We start from the raw sequence: 21,318 nt of genomic DNA on the forward strand, positions 1-21,318 counted from the left end.
CTTTTTTGTGGCTGATTATCTCATGGTTGGACAGGACTAATGACCAAGCGGAGTGTGAGGTCCTGAGTGACGGACTTGAATATTATTACTGGTATTTTAGTTGTCTTAAATTAGTCATTTGTGGCTCTGGATTAGGTTTTACTTTTCCACCACGTGCTTTGATCATTTTACTGCGATTTTATTTTAATTGATTTATTTTAGAAAACACAATTCTATATAAATTTAGTATCTTATGATGTCGAAGAAAAGGTTCAATATTATTTAACAGTAAGAGGTCTTGTCCTCTTTCTACTTTGATTATTTTGATTTTTGATTAAATTTATTGACTAATTAGATTATTATTTTTATTTTGAGAATTCAACTGAATATCTAATACAACAACTTTATTTTATTTCATAAATGTAATTAAGTATTTTAAATTACATGATATGATATGACATGATATCGAAATTCCTGATTCCATGGTATAATGTAATATGTATATCATCTTGAAAATGAGTTTAAAAAGGTAAAATTATTAAAAATATTTTTATTGATATTGATACGCTTATAAAGGAGTATCCTAGAAAAATAAAAAACTTTACAAAATTCCTTTACCAAATCATTATACAGCCTCATAAGCTTATGAATAGGACTTTAAGCGAATCGGTCAGATTAAAAGCTTATTGCGAAACAAAAGGGTTATGAAAACATAGGGTTTCCGCGATGAGTTTCAATAAAAACTGTTGAATTTTTTACGCGTTTGGCTTTGTTTCCGCTGCTGTTAAAAGCCAGTTAGAACCCGTCATCTCGGGGAGCTGTGCGAGTCGCATTCCCCGAGGACAACCGTCAGAGTGCACCGACATATTGAAATTTGATGGCGGCAGTGCACCGCACTATGGGGAATTTGACCACTTTTTTTGGCCAAAACCCATTTTTTAAAAGTCGTTAAAAATAGGTTTTGTTTATCAGAATGCATCACGATAACATCAATATCTAATGTTACTAACAGAAAAGTTTAACAGTACGCACCACTGTTAAGTTATCAGCTGTTAAAGCCTGTTTTTATTTCAACGAGGTGGCAGCGCTGGTAAAGCGCCTATTATTCTTAATAGTTTAAATTGTCAAAAAGTGTAAAATTAAACATAGCTCTGAGGTTTTTGAAATACCATCCAATCAGAGGGACTTGTAACTTGTGTTTGTGACCTTAATATTGTATTTATTGATTGTGGTGCTCGTATATTCGTGTTCTAGTTCTAACCTCAAAAAAATCAAAATCTTTAAGTTAATTTGTATTTTTAAATAGAGCTACAAAGTGATTCCAGCAGTTTCCACCTCTGAAACCTTTTTTATCTTGTAGAGAATTTAATTCTCATTGAGCTCGGTTAGTATAAAAGTGCACTTTTGCGCACTTTCTCTAAAATTTAGCTTTAAAGACCTCTACCTAATATGGTATATTTTCCTCATTTTTGTCTGGTAAATGCCAGTTTCGATGTTATCTTAAGAAAAACAGTGTGCAGTTATATTTCTTATTAAATAACGATTATTTAAAAATTATTTTACAACATCATTTCACTTACTTAACGTTGATATATAGGATTTTAGTATTTTTGTTAAGAATTATAGTGATCACAATACAAAAAATTACAATTTCACTAAAAAAATGGGAAATAAAAAAAGGCAAAATTTTTTTTTTAAATCAGTTTGGTCTCTTAAAAAAAAATTCAAGAAAAAAAATTTTTTTTATTTTATTGACAAGAAAAAAAAATTTTTTTTTCTTAAAAAAAAGGCGGGACCACGCCCATCTTTTTTTAATTTACTTCCTTTAAATTTTATATACTTAATTCTAAAAACAAAACTTTTAAATGTTGCTTTGTTCTTAAGATATTAATTAATGCCACAAAAAGTGAGCAAATTCCCCATAGTGCACCGCTCGCAAATGTCCCTGGCGGCATTAATTTTATCAAAGTCGCGCTGTGTGTGAGTGTGTGAGTGAGCCAGTGTGTCGCTGTATGTGTATGTGGCAAGTAAAACTTGATCCGTTGCAACAGGAGCGCGTTACAAAGGATCCTGAGAGGCAGCCCCCGTTTGTGTGTGTCTGTGTGCTGGCCCAAAGGTAAACAGCGGAGCCTTCCCCCACGAACTGTTCTGTACCGAACTGAACTGAACTGAACTCGACGGGTATTATAAATCAAAGCCAGGTGGCTGCCACGCCCACAGCCGACGGCTGCGTAGGCGGCAGCATCCTTTTCATTTTGCCTACGTGAAATTAGTTGCGTAAATCCCAACACGAGAACGCACTCGACAGCAACAAATTAGGCAAAAAGCTTATGTAAGAGGGGAATAAAAATGAAGGCAGCTGGTAAACTATGCGCTTAATAGTGGAGCAGCGTGTGCAATAAACCAGCTCAGAGCAAGCGGGATGGGTAGATTGTAGGAAAGAGACAGACTAACACACACACATACGTGGGGGGGCTCGTCTTTGGGGAAATTAAAGCGTGGCAAAAAGTGCCAGGCTTCATGTTAATTTTCATTAAAATTATATTAACTTGTAACGTGGCTTCTGCTGCCGCAGAGCAAAAAGTGAAAGAGACAGCCGCATTCAGAGTGAAAGAGACGGGTGTATACACACACACGAGTGCGGCCAGGCGACTAATTTTTAGTGTCCTTGCAAGTTTATCAAGAGCGGGAGGGCGTAAAAGCGGGACACAAAAAGCGAGTTCAAGTCCTGCGGGGCACTTAAAATATTTAAATGCGCAAAATAATAAATTAGAAAATTTTTGTGGCCCCCAAAAAACCTTTTCCCCCCGCAAAAGAAGTGAGCGGAAAGGACAGGCAGGACACAATGTGCTGGTACTTTTACCCCCTTTTTGCGGGGTAATGGTTTTTGGATTTGGAGAGGGTTGGAGGAGGCTGTGCCCCTGGGTGGGTTGCTGTGGGAGATTTGGCCCAAGACCTTGTTCGTGTCCAGGGTCTGACACTTAACATGACAGCGGCGGGCGAGGTGGGCGAAGGTTCCCAGGGCTCAACTGGGTCACTTGGCTGCAGAGCGGCTAAAAACTGGGCTAAGCGAAGGCAAAAGTAGCTAAATAATACAGCACACGTATATGCGAGGTAATGCAAATAATCATATGCAAAAATGCAAAGTTTTACTGAATACCTTGGCTTCTTTAATTTGAAAGTAATCCTGTATTCCACCAAACTGGCTGAGAATTTGCTTGGAATTATACTTTTCAACTAGAAAGAGATGATTAATGCTAGCACATTTAAATATAATATTTTTAATCCTATTTACCCTATTTATCTTAAAACCTTAGAATATAATATTCAAATACTGTAACAATAAATTGTGTCAAATTGATTCTCTTAAAAAAAACGTATAAAATGGGAATTAATATTCACACCTGGCGGCATTTTATTAAGTTGCAAACTAGAAAAAGATATTTAATGTTAAAGATTTTTGATGTTTTAATGCCATTATGCCATCAGCAAAACAAAGGATTAACCCCTATAAAATTATTTTTTAATTATAAAGCCTTAAATAAATCTTATTACAATGTAACTATAAATTGGATTAAGCTCAACCTCTTGGAATAACTTACGTAACTCTGATTCTCACACCTGAGGGATATGGCACCACCAGCTAAAACCTCCTTGTGTCTCTTTGCCCAACACAAACATTCGTCTAAACATTTATTTACACTTGAAGTGGCCCAAAGTTTTGCCCCAGCACGTCGGCCACATCTGTCATTATTGTAATTGTCAAGTGTGCAGCCATAGAGAAACATTCGGCGGGCTCCTATTGACGCTGAGATATATAAACCATTATGAGTTGCTCTCGGTCATAATAATGCCGATGTGAATGCGAATGCGAATGGGGGTGTCTAGGTGTGTGCTTTACGAGTCGGTTGGCGGCAGTTGGCCATTTATTATGTTGCCACATAAACAATATTTTATTTAACATCATTACGAATGTGTGTGTGTGTGGTTGCTATACGTATATCTGTGTGCTGGAGGGACTATAAAAATTGTCAGCTTCTGCGGCTGCTGCGTTTCAGTCTTTCGCTTTTGCCAAAGGACCACACATAGCGCTGTGAATTATTTCACGCTTTGCTTTATTATAAAACACTTTTATGTCTTCATATAACCCAAACATTTTGAGTGCCGCACAGACACACACACAGACACACTCTGGAATTTATATATGTTTCTCCATGATCTTCCGTTTCCGTTTTGGCATTGTTTCGGCGAGCTTTTCATTGCACATCCCACTTGTGCTGTAAACATAAATTTAACGCCGTAAAGAAATATCAAAAGTATTTCGCTTCGCTTCGCGTGACAATAAAGCGCATCATAATAACAATAAGTGAAGGTTCTGCTTTAAGGATACGTTCCGCCGAAGGCCTAGAAGTCACCGAAACACACACACAGGCACACTCCTTCACACACACATGTCAGCTGTAAAAATTCGCTTCAGTTAATTAAAACAAAACATTTTCAATTACAAACGTGGAGGGAAGGAGAGGGGATGGGGGGATTGTAATGGCTGGCGGCGAGTGCAGCTGCTGCTTTTGCATAGATACATACAAGTATACACAATGCAGACACGCATACACACACACACCTATGCACGCCACTATGTTACAAGGCAGCTGCAAAAAGTGCAGCATACTTATGTGGGCAACATCAGTGGCTGTTTGCATAGGTGTGCGTGTGTGTGTGTGTCTGTGTGGGTGTGCATCGCCAGGAGTTATTGTCATTGCAGCTGTTGCTCTTACTGCTGCATTTTATTATTATTGTTGTTTTTTCGCCGCTGCCAGTGTTGTTCCTCTTCTTGTCAACAGGCAGCGAAGCATCATGAATATATTAAAAGTAAAAATATTGTTCTCAGTGTGAGCTGTTGGCTGTTATAGGTCCGCCCTGATGGCTGCGAATTTTTGTAACAATATTTTAGTGGCATTACTTTTAAATAACGCATGCTTTGTTGTCCAGATATTTATTATCCTTTTAAAAAGTTAAATTCCCTTCAAAACGCGTTGTTACAAAATGAAATGGATATTATTTCTGAACTTTGTAATAAATCTGCTTAACAAGTTACTCACGAAAAAATATTGAAAGGTTAAGCTATTAAACATTTGATTCTCCAATTAAAAAAAGGTCAAACTCTGTATTGATTTCGGTACCTTGCTGACTGAACGGTGACCATTCAAACGCCTCTTCGTTCTCGCTAAGTGACCAAAGAGTTTCGCATTTCAGAGGCCGAGCATGCAATCAATCAATCAATCAATCAGTGGTCACACATTCAACATGATTAGACTCCGTCCCGTTTAATTAGTCCGTGGTCAGCGAGAGCCGTGAAAAAGTTGTTAACACGGGGGCCAACACGGCAATTGTTTGTGCCGTGTCCAAAGTGGTTTAGATTAATGGTTAGCTTTGGCTTAAAGGGTAGGGAGGTGGTTAAGTAGGTCATTTTCACGTGTGCATGTCGCTTATCACACTCTTAGTAGGCGCACTCCTTTACCCACCTATAATTACACTGAAAAATATATGAAAGCAACTTTAAGCCTAAAGGATCTGTTTGTGAAAATATAAATAATGTTGGTACTTTATGATCTTTAAAGAAATCTTTAAAAATTCTGCAATCCTTTCTGTAAAAGTTAAATTTAATGATATCATTTGAGATTCCTTCCTTATTCTTCCTGCAGTGTAACTCACATTCCATCCTTCCCCCAAAATTTCTCTATTAAAAATCGACTCAGTTTCATAATTTACATTTCCCCTATTGCCGCCACCGAATTTTGTGTGGGGGGTGAATGGTGCCCCAAAAGAGGACATAAATAGCTTCCCAGTGGGGCATAGATAAACCCTCAGACGGAGTTCCACGGTCCCCCACCTCCTGCGACCCCCCTATGCCCTTCCTGTGACCCCTCTGCGCAAGACGCAGACAAATTATGGACAAATTATGTCGACCTGGAAATGAGCAGCGGGCGAATGCGAGCGTGGTTTCAGCCTCATTATATAGCTGGCTGCTTCCTACGCTGTCCCACTTCCTCCGACCCCCTCCCCCTCGAAGCACCCACTCCATACCAAAAACCACCCACAGCCCCCCCCCACCTTCTATTTGCATGCGTTGTCGTCTGTTTGGCTTTTGGCTTTGGCTCTGCGGCTTGGCCATATTTAAATCGCAGGAAGTCAGCGCCAGGTTAGCTACGGGCAATACTATCCCATGTGCTTCTCTCTATATGTGTATATATATATGTGTGTGCCTTTGTGTGCGTGTGTGTGTGTGCTGGTGGCCACTTCCGGTCGTTTGTCGCCATTTTCATAATGTCTGCCTTTGGCCCGTAGGCGTTTGTTGATTTAGTTTTGCCTTTTATTTCTCGCACCAGTAATGCTGACTCTGCTTTTATTCCTTCCCTTTTAATTTAACAACATGGCAAATATTTAGGTCGCCACCCGGGCACCTTGCTCGATTTTAAAAATGCAATTCAAGTTGCAAAAAAATAGTATATATACGTACTATGCCTCGAAAATGTTTTAAATTTTTTTGCGTCAAGGGTGCTTGGAGTGGGCTCCACTGCACAATTTGTTGTATTATTTAGCAAAGTTCACTTGAGCGTGTAGTTGAAATGAAAGTGGGCATGGTCCAGGCGCCTGAGGGAGGGGTCGAGAGGGAGAAGGGGGAGGCGGATAAGCCGTGTCGGCAGTTTGCCGGAAATTGAGGCAGGCAAAAAAAAAATATACAAAAAAAGAGAGGAGAAATATTAAACAACGAGGGCCAGAAGAAATTGTTGCAGTTGCAGGTGCAAAAGTGCAGCTCGCCACTCAACCCCTCGGCTCATCCCGAAAATTTCCGTACGCTGTAAATATAAGGCATAAAATATGCAGCAGACGGGAGACAGGCTTTTAAAATATTGCTTAAATTTGTATGAGAACCGGGGGGTTTTGGGTGGTGTTGTGGATTTAATTGGAGTGCCCGCCAGCGGTAGCCTGCTTTAAATTAATTCTCATTTAGCCAATCAATTTGCATTCTCCGTGCTGTCAAATAGCTCCAAATCTCCTGACAAACGCAGATGGATTTAGATGGACATACACAAAAAAAACTATCTATCTGACTATCTATCTATCTATCGCAGGAAATGCAAATCAAATGCAAAGCTGTAAAAACAAATGCAGGAAATCTCGATGGTAAAGCGGAGTGAAGCGAAATGAAAAACGTTTGGCAGTTGGAAAAGCATGTCAAGCGACTAAATTACCTTTATGCTGGGTGCCACTCACTCAACCCGATCGCTTAAGTTTTCTTCTTCTTGGCTTTTCCGCTTTTCTTCCCTCATGCTTATCGATTTCGCAGGGCGACAGTTTTTCCAGCACAATTTTCGCGACGGGTGGTGGGGGGCAACTCCATTTCCATTTCTTCTCCTGTTTCATGTTGCTGACTTTGCTTTGTTTGCCGACTCCTCAACCGCAATTCATTTCATTTCAATTGCCTTGCTACAAAAAAAAAAGAATCACTTATGTGTGTGTGTGTGAGTGTGTGTTTGTGTGCTGCACTTCCGGTTCCTGCTGTTCCTGGACTGTCATTCGTCCTGGCTGCGCCTTTTTGCCTTCGTTTGCCTCTGCATTATGCATGTTGCTCGCAAATTTAATGTGATTTACAATTTAGACGATGTGCAGACATAAACGACACACAACACCCGAGGAGACGGAGAAGGAGGCCAGCCAAAATGCTCGAGGGTCATGAACTAAGTTTATTGTGCACATTTAAATGAAATTGCTGCGCTCAATTTATACGCTAAGCGCCCAAAGGCATTGCCAGGTAACTTGCAATGAAAAAGTGAATATAAAAAAAGGGGCGACTGAAAATGTGCAGTTTCGTGGTTGAAAATTTGAATACACTAGGATTTATAGTAGACAATATAAAGTAATATTATAAAATATATACAAATTAGTAAAAGGCTTTACTGGAAAATCGTTGAACCTCAAAAACATTTTATAAATATAAATTTATCAAAAGAAACTAGTTTTATTTTTAAATCACTACCATTCCATAATGATATATCCTCATAAAAACCAGATCTTTTATGTTTTGCACTCCATATGAGCTTTAAGCGACCGACAATTCTCATTTATAATGATTTCAAATGCATCCGAAAGCCAAAGCACTTTTTAAAAGCGTAGAAAGAGTCGGAAAAAAATAAAACTATCGCCGCAGGGCAAAAAACATTCAACCAACTTCACACCGACTCCACTCCATTTCCCTGGACTCCACCACCACCATCGCTTATTCATTTCATTTCATTCCGTTCGGTTTGGTTGGGTTTTGTTCAGCTCGCATTTTCCCTGCTGCTCGACCACCTTGTTTTTTGTTATTGCTTAACATTGCCATAGTTTTATGGAATATCCGTGTTGTCCTTGCCGATGATGTTGTTGCTGTTGTTGCCTTAACTGGTTCCTGGACTGGCATCGTTTTTGAAATGTGTGCATATTGTTGGCATAATTGACTGGGTTTTTGTCAATGGTTTTTGTTTGTTCGCCCGTTTTTTTCAGCCGCTGTTCCTGGGCTCTAGACCCTAATGTGCCATTTGTTGACTGTTTCTATGGGCATAGGCAAATGGGTTCACTGACTAGCCAAGTGACTTGGAATTTGTCGAGCTTTTGCAGGGAAAAAGCAGTGCCAAATTATGACCTGGCTAGATCTATATCGCAGGGGCCTCTTATGTGCCAGCCCCTATAAGACCTGATTATGATAATAATAATCGCAATCTTCAAGTACAATAATAATGGAAAAAGTTACGAGGTAACTCTTTAGAATTTGTTTATTACTGGGTGCTTGTAATAATAATATTCCGCACAATTATGTCTTAAGAATATTTACGAAGATGCTATCTTACCCTCCTTAATCGTTTTTAGCACTCCAAGTTTTTCCTTTCTTTTCCTTTCTGCGGTCTGTGCTCAGCTTGGAAAAACTAAACTTTTCCCCCCACAGAAACCCACTCACATAAGTAGAGACACTCTCCGCCGACAATCTCTCAATAAACACTTGCACAGCTCTTAATTACCCAATGCAAACTTGCTCAAGTAACACAACTTGTCCCTGAGGTGTGTGTTAGTGTGTGCTGGCATTTTCCCTGCCAGGTGAGGCTGCTGCTCCTCTGACCCATCACACCTGCACCTGCACCCACTTCCTGCACCCACTACCTCCTCTAGCCATCCAAGTATCCTTTTTTCCCAGGCGCTGGGGAACTTCGCTTGACTGGCTGTCATACAAGTTTGTCAGCTTGTTTGGCTGCGTGTTAAACAAAAACGTGGCAACAACTTTCAAGTCAAAGTTTTCATGACTCTTTTGTCAATTACCGTTAGTTAGCAGGGAGGCGTGTGGGTGGTAGTGCTCTGGGGTTCCAGAGTTTTGTCTGCTTAAGACTGTGGCCACACATTAGGCCATTGACAAGGCGATTGGAGATGTCATGGGGCTGAGATCTTTCTGTGTCTCTCAGTATTAGAATGGTCTGTCATGCTGCACTGCAAAAATAGTTAGATCATCACAAGTTCTTAATATATATCACACAATATGATTAGGTATATTTTGAAATGACCCAATACTAGCTAGAATTTTTTTTGGTAATTTTAGGGGTTTCTAAAATAAATCTAACAGAGATAAAATATAATTTGGTATGGTATTTTTCTTCCCTCAATTAGTTCACAACTAAGCTAAACTTGGACTATCATAAGAAATTATTTGGATACTTCTAGGGGCTTTCTAAAATACTTCCAAGATAGATATTATTTTTTTAGGATGGTATTTTTCTCCAGTGCTATTTTACCTAAGGCTGCCCCAGTTAATTTCTACTTAGCTAAACTTGGGCTATCACTAGAATTGTTTGTTAATTTTTAGGGCTATCTAAAATAAGCCCAATATTGAAATAGTAATATTTGAAATGGTATTTTCTTCAGTGTCATTTTACTTAACGCTTCCCCCAATTAATTCCCATCTCAGCTAAACTTGGGCTATTCGTTTTGCGTAACCCAAGCAGATAGATGGAATTTCTCCAGTGTGTAAGTGTGTGTGTGGGTCCTTGGCTAATCCATCATTATTGATTGGCATTAAGTTGTTCTCGGTGTGTGTGTGCTGGCATTATGTAATGGCCTTCAAATAAATGAGCATTTATTTATGGCAGAGCAGCGTCGGGAAATCCCCCAAAACGAACTGGCTTAGTGGGCAAATATGCGAGCATTTTAATTAAAATCCAACTAACCACATGAAACGACCGCTCTAACTGTCTTTCTCTTTCTGTTTAATTGCAGCTATCACTCGGTGAAAGGAGAAAGGACACGGTTTGGCTTCAGGATGCGAGGCAAAAGGATTTGAAATTACATTTTTAATGCAGAGCGGGCAAGAAAAAGAGCGCGAAATGAGCAACACGTGCGCGTTTTATTTTAAATATTTATAAACAAACACAGGCACACACCCACATATATATATATATATATATAGGTGACCAAAGTTAAGCCTCGTCAAATTCTATTAAAAATTCATCTTAACGGTTATGCGTTCTGCACAAACAGCCGAGCAGCTAAGAAGCCGGGCAAAAAATGTTTGTAAATATTAAAATGAATTTATGTGCAGGGCAAAAGTTTTTAATTAAGTGAAAAGCGAAAACACGAGTGGAAACGATAAAAACCAACGCCAGGAAAAAAAGGGAAATCATTGAGCGAGTGAATTAGAGCAACGAGCTTTCATATTTGAAGCGATGTTCGAGCAGGCCGAGCCCCATTTATTTGCATACCTAATGCAGTGAGCCGCCATCGAGCCCCGTGCAGCATACTAACTAGTCAGTAATCACCAGTCGGATCGGATCGGATCCCATAGGATCGTGAGCAGAGCTATATAACCATGTCCATCACCGCCTCATTCCTCATCTGCCTGATCATGGGAGCCATTAACTATGCCAATTCGCACGAGCATGCCGATGGCTTCAAGCCAGGTGAGTGATGATAACCCATTTGCTGATGGTATTCCCCATCAGCAGCCTGATAATTAAAAATTATTAATTTAAGCCGTGGAATCTTTGTTTTTCCCGCTGTCATGGGGAATATTTTATTTACAATTGTTTGCCCTGCCATTTGGCATATTTGCTCAGGTTCCATTTCATTTGTAATGGCAATTTTTCATATCCTCATTGTTTACACAAATTTTTTCCCCAACCCCTCAGTGAGGCTTTAAAAACACCAGAGTTTTTGTTTTCCAACTTTTGCCTGAAGCAGAGGACAAATAAAATTTAATTATGCAGCAAAAGTTATACACTTTTAATTAGTCGTTTGTGACTTTGTTTCGTAGAAGCCAACTCAAGAAGTTCAGGAGAATTGTGTTGAAAGATAAGTCTTGAATGGCTAATTAAGCAAAAGACTAAGCATTTTTTAAATGAATTTTAAATTTTAATGCAAATATGCTGATGTATACATGTGTTATTGAAATCATTTGAATTTCTCCCTTAGCAATTTATTCATTTCCCTCGACACGCCGCCCTTAATTGAACATTTAAATCCATTGTTTGAAGTTCAGTACATATTTTTTCCGACCAAACATTTAAAAATGTGGTCAACCGATTTTTTTTTTTTTTTTTTCCAAATGTGTCGTTTGCATAAACGAACAAAAGTTTTACGGAGCGAGAGAGGTGGAAATGTTTATATAAATATGGAAGAGAAAGAAATAAAAATTGTGCAATTTTTACAACTTCATTATGGATATTTTGTTGCCGTAGCTTTTTTCCTGGGCGACATGTGCGCACTTCCTTCCTCTCCAGTAATAAACGCCAATGTTGGCCACAAATCCACAAAAGCGTCACCTGTGTCACCTCTGCTGCTCCTGGACGCCAGGATGCCAGTGTGCCGGGTTGCCAGGATGCCAGGATGCCTCCATCCACCTGGCAGGATGCTGTTCCCTGCGGTGGCCACTTTGGCCCACTGTTCGCAGCCTCGAAAAAAATGCATAAATTCTCATTTTTATGTGTCTGCGTTGGACTTTACATTAGCTTTGCCACCGATGCTGCTCTCGCCCGCTGATTATCCCCGGAGAGCTATAAAAAATACATAACATGGCACTATATATAGTATAGTAAATATATATATACAAGTATGGATGGTTGGTATTTCACTGGATATGTGTGTAAAAATTTATTTTTGCCGTCCACTTTGGGCCAGGGGAATTTCCCCAGCGTTGGCATGCGAAATTGAGTTAAAACCTGAACATTATCATATTGCAAGGAGGGGAGCCATGGGGGTGTTTCACCAGCAAGGTTAACTTTATTTTATGGGTATAAATTATCGATCATTTGCGTTATGCTACGTTTTAAAAACGTGTTAGACACACCTGCCACATAAATTACGTAAGGGAAAACTAGAGGCGGCTGGTGGCAAGGGCGTGGCTTTAATTTCATTAACCAACACTTGATGGCGTTGCGCTTGGAGCTTCAAAGCGCCGCCGCTTACATAATAATTAGTAAAATAAATTTCACCTAAATACACACACAGCAGCATCCCTGAGAAAACAAACCATCTTTTAGTGCTACGCCCCCCTTTTTAACCAACCTCTATATATTTTTCCATCTGAAGGGAAGGTGGTGCGCCAAATGGCCACGTCAAACGCACGTTCACGACCCACTTACTCTGGGTCCTTTTCGCCGGCAAAGGACAACATCGTTGGCAAATTATTTCCCATCATTTTTCACGCAAAAAAGAGCAAGCGCAAAATTTTAGCAAGATGGAGATACATGCAGAATGGCACGGCGCAGGACAGCAGCCAGTTGTCAACGGTCGTCGATGTCCTGGCAGAATAATACCGGCAGGACGGGCAGGACGACGATGTCCTTGCCCGAATGAAATCTAATTAAAGCCCGCCGAACGTGCACTTCCCGGAGTGCAGTTAACGGCTCCAGCCGAATGCCTTGGAAAAACAGACGGCCAGACAATGGCAAATGTTTTGGTACGCAAAGCGGGCTAACTTGACCAGATAACGTGGCCATTGAAATTCTGTGGAGAGGTTAAAAGGACCATTAAGGGGCTGGCTGTGCTTTCAAACGAAATCTGAATATTCGGAAATCAAATTTGGGGGTTTTAAGCTGTTTCCTCAAAAGTTAGATACAGATTTTGACTATAAAAAGATTTAAAGAGGTTCAATTTGGGTAGAGACAATTTTAAAAGGAGTATCAGAAGGAAAACCATGTAAAAAAAATGTAATATTCATCTATCATTTTTGTACTTGTTTATATACCATTTTATTCTTTTTATAAAAAATCAACAGGATGTAAAATTTATTTAAAAAAGGTTTGGTTCTTACCGTTTAGACCTAAAACCTACTTTTTTTCTATAATTTTAATAGAAAAGGTGCTTTAAAATGTTGTACATTTCAAGAAACTGTGCTTCAGTAAATATCTGAGCTGGGTTTAAGCATCTCCTTTCATCACACATTTTCCGGAGTTCAGATCCTTTTCGACCTCCAGTGTGGCTGCCAATACAAGCGATTTCTAATTCAATTTCGGTGACAGCACATAAATAAAGGAAACATTTTGAGCAGAAGCAGCAGCAGCAGCAGTCAAAAGCAAAGCAAACCGTCGAAAAAAACTGTGAAAGCAATTCCTTGGCCAAAAACGAGGGGTGGTGGCAACTGTAAAGAAAAACACAGAAGGAAAAGGCGCACAAATGTCAGTTTTCCCAGGACTCGACTGGCCGCAACTACAACTGCCACTACAAAAATATCCCTCTGTGCTTGTGTATTTGTGTTCCGAGCTGCCCTAACAACATTTCGACGAATCGTTTACCAATTTTTCTGACTGCTGCAAATCAAAAACGAGAAACGACAGAGAATTTCTCTACAAGCGCAGGAAAAAAACTTTTTAAATTAACTAAAAAACAGCAAACACAAAGGGGGAGGGGTTTTCTTTTTTTATTTTTTTGGGTGGAGATGGGCGAGGACACGTTGTCGCTGGTGTTGGCATTCGGTTTGAGTATTTTAGAGCAAAGTGGAAAACTTTTAGTGGCATGTTTACAAAATAAACTTCAGCTTGCAAAACGGGCAGAAATAAAGAAAAATGCTGATTGCTACCAACAACAGAGTGTGGCCGAAAAAAAAAATGATTATGATGCGTGGGTGGTGGGTGGTAAGTGGGTTTGGGTGGTGGGCTAGTATCAGCTGACACACATTTTCGGGGCAAGGTAAGAACAACGGAACCCGGCTTTGCCAACTTTTGTTTGGTTTGTTGTCACTGTCACTGTGTGTAGGCCAGAAAAGTTTTTTACACCACTTTTTTATTCAGTTCTTCGGTTTTTTTTTTATATTTTGGAGGGTTTTCCATGTTGTTGCTCCTGCTTTTTCTGCTGACAGTTGGGCAAACAAAGCATAATTTTTAATCTGGCCGGGCAAACATTGTTACATATGCGACACACACTCACGTTCTCACAGTGCCCCCGAAAAAAGTAAAATAGGTACCGAAAACTCCACCTGAACGTGGCTTTTAGCTTGATTGTTGATGGGCCACAGCAAGAGCAACAGCGGCAGCATCAAAAAAAGGAGAAAATTATGTTTATTTGGCTTTGGCCCCGATTTGTTGCGCATACGCAGCGTATGACGCCGTACGTGACAATATCATCAAGTGGGAGACCGGGAATCTGTTGATTTAGCGTTTTTCGACTCGGTGCTTTTATAAAATGATTTATTTCCACATATGGAAAGGAAAAACTAATTAACAGCTTGGCTAAGAGGAAAAAGGGTACCTTTTGGTAAACTTTAAAGTATCTTAGCTTACTAGCATATGAATTTTAACTATCAATATATTATAAATTCATGAGGTATTTTTTTTTCTTTCCAAATTCCCTAGAGCTAAATTTAATGAACCTGTCTGTGGAGCTGTAATGTCAAATATGACAGTTATTGGCGTTATTTAGTCGTACAACCAGCTTATTAATGCATAATATGCGTTGCTCCGAGGCGCTGTTGAGCATTTGATTTTTTTGCCGTCTGCAGCTGACATTTAATGACCACAGACAACACACAGCACACACATGTTATTTGCGGTTCGGCGTTTAAAATTCAAGTTCAGGGCGGGCGGCCCCTTTTTTGACAGACAGACGAACAGCTGCGACTGACAGGCGGACTGCCAATGGCTTGGGAGTGCGGACCCTTGTCTAGACTCCTCTGAAAACGCCCATTCAGGCATGACAAATGGGTCCGATAGCTGGTTGGTTGGTTGGTGTCCTGCGAATACCAAGCCTCAGGCGGATTGTTTGCAAATTTCTTAACACGAAATTAGTCGCCATAAACAAATGGCAAGCAAACAAACAAACTGCAGCAGACGAGACAGTTAGTTGGGTCTAATCGAAAGCAAATAAAATGCATGCCATACCTGCATGCCATAAACTGTCACTTGCATTGTGCCAAAGACACTCACGCAGACAGGGCACACGGGCAAAGTCAGTCCTTACACTGAAAATAAAATAGTGATTTTTATTTTAGATTACGTAAAAAAAATCAATGATGAAGTAAACAAGTTTTCAAAATTATAATAATGCAGTCAAAAGTAAGCAAGCTATTTATTTATAAATAAGTTTCTTACTCTAGTCTTTCATTTATGGTTATGATAAAAATATTGTTCATAAATATTTTTATTTATAAAGAGCTCGCTATTAATTAAATTTAAGAGCTAGTGATGGAGTTTAAGCTATGACAGCAGATTTTATAAATACATTTCTTAAAATATATTAAAAATCGAGTGCATATTTATTCACTCTGAATAACTAAGCAGTGTAGCATTATCTACAGAAAAATAAATAATAATTACATATAATTTTAAGTATTACTTTTTTAATTAAAGCAAATTTTAAAATGGTATTATATACAACTAATTGAGAGTCATCGATTTTATCTCGGAGTGTGTAGAAGACAAACGGCATGCAAGGCCCGCCTGTCTGCCCTGGGTCCCTTTTTCACTTACCCAGACTTCCATTTCCAGGGCTTGCATGCCAAGTCCTCGTTTCATATGCCACCGCCTACCCGGCCACGCCCCCTGTATGTTTTACCATAATTTGCCACCAGTTTGTGTGCCCCAGGTCGGTGGTGCCCCAGCCCATTTGCGGGGCTTGTCGCCTCTTATCGAATGCAAAAAGCAAAGGCAAACGGGAGTGCGAATGCAAAACTTGCTGCAGTCGTTGGGAAATTAAAATTGTTTACGCAAAGAGACATTAATGGGGCCCAGGCCCCATGGAAAATAGTTACAACGAATTGCTTTTAGGCGCTAACAGGCCACGCACACTTGTTATGTAATGAGCAGAACGGAACGGGATTGACGGCATCCCTCTAATGTCAACAATGATAATTGCACAGTATGTGGGACAATTGCCGAGGGAAAGTTGAATGGAGAGTATGATGAATTGCCTTGGCTAATGGCAAATCAATCTGTGTGGGTGCTGCAATATAATCACAAATAATTGGGTTGGGAAAATTGACAGGTCTATAAAGAAAAGTAAAATATAAAGTTTGAAAGTAATTTAGTAGCATCTTAAATTTCAACCATAAGCGGTCTTTATTTTGGGGATTCAACAATTATGGGATTTCAAAAATGTCTGGTTCGCTAGAGCTAAGCAAACACACCTAAATCCAAGGAAAACCCCAAACCAAAACCGAAACCTAGCGAACTGCACAGAGAAATAATTGAAAAGGTTTCCACGGTGTGTGTACATTTCAGAGTTTTCCAACATGTTTCAGTGTGTGTGTGTGTGTAGGGGGGATCTAGCTCTTTTTTTATGGGGCACACACACATAAATAACCAAAGGATATCGAGTGCTAATCCAAGGGGGGAAAAACGGTGCCATTGCCAGTGGAATGCTGTCAAAGGCAGAGCCGCAGCGTTGGTGTCGTTTACATTGTCAGCGCATGTCGCGCTTTAAATGCTTTGATTTCATTTTTCATTCGGCTTGTCACACACTCAAACACCCAGACACACAGATACTCCATACACACACACATAGCCAACAATTGCCAGGTGAGCAAAAGGTAAAAGACTTCGTTTTGGGCCAACGACTGCTGGCTCAATTCAATCACAAGCTACTTACAGACAAAGCCATTATTCGATGTTGCTGCTGTAATGAATTTGTGTTCGTTTTCCCGAGTCTGTGTGCTTATGTCGCACACGTGAAAATGTGTAACACACAGTTTTCCCCCCATAACATACCATTCCATACACCCTGAATGCCCTAACTGCGGTCTTTCCCATAAATAATCCAATTGAAATTTAGACTCAAAGCAAGGAGAACAGGAAATGTTTTCTTATTGAGATCCTATGTCAGGCTATAAATAATGAGAGCTGAACCCTTGGCTTCATACTGCTTGCTCCCCTGGTTCTGCGGTGGAAATAAGCAGGATTAAGGATGCTTAAAATCAACTCTATAAGAGTCTCATGTGAGGAATGTGGGCTCCCAAAAAAGGAGATGCGGAGAAAAATTCTCAAACGTAATGTCAGAATGTTGGGAATTTCTTTTCCTGGATGTATAGTCCTTAAAGAATCCTACAAGCTTTATATAAATGTATACTTAAAGTGTTTGAGAATTGTTTTTTTTGATAATCTTATAACCCTTTCTAAAATTGTGTGACAAAATTCTGTTTCCAAATTCTTTAAAAAATATTTATTTCAGTATTTATTGTCGATTTTTTATTTTTTAATTTTAGTTTTAATTATTATATTATTGTTCATTCAAGACCAGATTTCTTTTTAGTGCCTTCTCAAGTGCCTCCAGGTGTCGTTGTCCTTGTCAAGGACTCGAGTATATGATTACAGAAATTAAACGACCCTAAACGATTTCTGCAGCTGCCAAATTTCTGCGAGCTGGCTTTTAACCTTGACTTGCTTTTGGCCAGGTCATCATTAAAGGTATACGATTCAAAGGGGGCGGTACTTAAGATGCGTGGCGTGGGGCGTGTGGGCGTGGCACAAAAGTAAGTGCAAAATAAACTAACAAACCGTAAACATGCGAGCCTCCGCAGGTGCTTGTCTATGCTTTAAGGAAAATCAACACCCACGAAGCCGTTTATTTAGTTAGGCGGCCAAGTGATTTTCCTCGGCCTGCTTACCGCTGCTAATGCGCAGCAAAAAAAAGTGAAAGGAGAAAGTAGTAAGGGAGCAGGCCAGGAACAAACAACCAGCGCAAATTGTCGTTTCGCGCTTCAGTTGAGCAGCTTAAAGCCAGAGTCAACACACACAACGAGTAAGCCTCGGAATTCCTTGAAGCCTTTGTAAGCAGCCGAAAAAAAAACACATTAAATTGTGTAAATTTTTTCCATGCCTGAGCGGCCAAAAAAAAAGAATTCAAAGAAGAACCAAAAATACTAAGCATCTTAGGCATTTTCCTGCTGGCCCTTTAAAGATGTTTGGTCCCTGCTTCCTTTGGCCACCTTCTCAAATTGTTTTCGGGTTTTTATTTTATTTATTTACTTTCGCTAAAGGAGCGGGCCACCAGGAAAGGTGTCCTTCCTCCTTAGTCCGCTGGCTGATTGAATTTTCCGAGCGAGTAATTTTTAAATTGTACTCTGGTCAAGGCGGATAATTCAATTTTAGTGTTTAGGTTTCTATTACTAAACTCACCGCCCACGGAAAAAAATGTTTGAGCTTGTGGTTTCCTTTGGACTGCCTTCATTTACATTCAACTTTATTGTGTATCAGGGAAAAGGTTTTTGGGGAATTTATGATTATCAAAGAACAGAATTTATTTTTAGAAGAAGTTAAGGGTTATAGCAGCACTCAATAGAATTTATTGTAAGTACCTTTTGAAGTTAAGAAAAATGTAATACATATTTTAGAATATTAAATATTTGTATTATTTATAAAATGAGATAATCAGCTGTATAACTTAGTAGCAATATAAAAGCTATATTTACCTTTTAGATTTCGCTGTGTTGCAGTTGTGGGGAAATAAAACTCCTTAAAATGATTTCCCCTTCACCTGACCCTGGAAATTCGAGTACTGAAGTGCACTTTGTTCCAGGGCAACGCCACGCCCTTATCAATGGGCAATCGTTAAATGTCATGTTCAATGCCCTCGGAAAATGCCAGGGAAAATGGCATGCCACAGCGGACTCTCGCTAGGAGAGCAGTTGAGCTGGCACAGAAAATGCCACAATTTGTATGCATTATGCTTGCTACGAGTAACAGATACTGCCGGAGATATAGCCAAGGCTTCATGGCGCTTGGCTCTTGGATGTTGGCGCAGCAGAACTAAGCCAAAAATGCCACAAAACATTTACCATATATCATGCATTTTTACATACACTTTCAGCCACTTGCTGTCTCTCTCTCTGCGGCACTATCTCTCCCTTTCTAAGCCCCTGCACCCGTCTCTTTCGCCCACTGTCGTAATTTACACATGTAGTCGGCGGGACTCGTACAACTCTTGTGGCTGCTGCAGTCCATGGTCCTGGTCCGTTTATCTGGCAAAAGCTCTGCGGGTAAGCTGGCCTCAACTGGCTCTATCTCTTTCGCTTTTCCCCCCATCTCCCTCCCTCTTTTTGCTGCCCGACGCACACGCTGCGTATGCGTAATATTTGATGCTTTAAAGTCCTTTTGCCAAGCGCCTGTTGTGTTTACTTTCGCCTGGTTTCGACCTGGCCCAAACAAAAAGATTTTTAAGATTTATCGATTTATTTTGGTTTTGCGAATGCCATTGTGCGTAAAAGTGTTTTTGTCTGGGTTAAGCTGTTTATGGTCCCGTCGCTGTTGTTGTTGCCAAAAAGTGTGCTCTAAACAATTTACTCTTAAATTGATGATATAAATTTCCCAACACACTTATTATCTTTTTTTCTTTGTGCTCGTTGTGAGTTTATTTTTTCCTGCCCACGGGTTTATTATTCTATTTTTTCCGGAAACTGTTTGTTGAGCAGCTTTTTGCTGACGACATTTGAGTTCCAAGGCAATCGGATTTCAGTTCTATTTTTTGATTTCCTTGAAGAAACTTAACAAAATGTTTCTATAAATATTTTCTTTTGGTTCTCATTATAATTTCTAAATGTTTGCCTATGACGCTTAATTTCCCCAACCGTATTATTATATTTTTGCCTCACAATAAAACCCACTTGAGCTCCTGAAATAGCCTGGCAAATGCATGCAGTAAAACTACAAGGTCTGAGCCTTTGCCTCACTTTATTACGATTACCAGGATTTTATCCCAGCCACACACACAATCGGCTTCTGTCTGGATGGCACTTTTTCTAGTGCTTGAGTACTAGTACTTGAGTGACATTTAGTCGTCATCAGCAACGGAAAGAGCAAAGTGCAAGTCAGGACTAGAATATCCTTAATTTTCCTTTCCCCACTACTGATCTTGGTCCTTATTTGTGCAGAGAAAGAAATAAATGATTTTTAATGATTTCTGAAAGTAAAATATGATGTAAAATATTTATTTAATAACGAAAAAATATTATTTTCAGCAAAGTAAATATTTTATTTAACTTTTTCAGAGTTCCCAGTGTGTTTGTCACATTTTCCATAGCTTACCAGTTCTTATGTACAATTGCCATCCGTGTCTGTATCCCATATACTGACAATTGCCAGCCGTGCATCTCTCTTTCTCCAGTCTGGACCCTTCTGTCCTTTGTGCCATTCTCGTCCTGGCAGACATATCAATTTGACCTCAGCTAAATACTCAGCATGCGATGAGAGTCCTGGGCCAGGTATATTGGCCTCTGGCCCAACTCAATGCCTCTGCCCTGGGAATTTTTAATGATTTTGCTCACAATTTCTTGAGGGTCTTTCCTTCGTTTCGTTGCGATTCGTTTCCTTGCCATTCCTTTGTTGGCAAACATTTTTCTTGTCCTACACTTTAAGCTGGCCATTATTAAAATGGCTGATAACAGTTTTGGCTGCAAGCCCAAAGTCAAACACACAGGACCCTCAAAACGCACACATGGATACGGATATGCCTGGAAGCTGTCTGGAGCTTGTCCTTTTGGTGCGATGAACTTGTCCTTTTTCCAACCCATCTCTGAATTATTTTTGCATAGAGTTTTGACTTTGCTGCGCCGGCAACTTTCGACATGCGAATGGCTGGGGCTGTCTGAAGAGGCTTTGCAGGGTCAGCTCCATTTTGTTTGGCCCGCCACACCTCCTCCTTGTCTGCCCTGCCAATTTCTGGTAGACCACAAAACGTGATAAAGTCAATAACTAAACCAATTTTTCGTTAAATTTTCCATATATAAAATAAAAATAAAAGACGATTTTGGTATCAACTTTTGGTCACTGCCAAAATTGGCGGTCAATTAAAATGGCTGCCTGATTGAAATTCATTTTCACAGCGAAAACGAAC

The 21,318-nt window shown here is 39.8% G+C and overlaps 1 protein-coding gene across 1 annotated transcript in view; it reads left to right on the plus strand.

The window, feature by feature from the left end:
- Window positions 1-21,318, plus strand: part of side-VI (sidestep VI) — an 83,348-nt gene that overhangs the window by 12,569 nt on the left and 49,461 nt on the right. The window contains exon 2 of the mRNA XM_036818483.3: window positions 10,282-10,961. Within this exon, the coding sequence (XP_036674378.3) occupies window positions 10,871-10,961 (91 nt within the window). The 5' untranslated portion in view covers window positions 10,282-10,870. The remainder of the gene's footprint in view (window positions 1-10,281; window positions 10,962-21,318) is intronic.

This window comes from Drosophila suzukii, chromosome 3, assembly GCF_043229965.1.
Source record: "Drosophila suzukii chromosome 3, CBGP_Dsuzu_IsoJpt1.0, whole genome shotgun sequence".
Taxonomy (NCBI): Eukaryota; Metazoa; Arthropoda; class Insecta; order Diptera; family Drosophilidae; genus Drosophila; species Drosophila suzukii.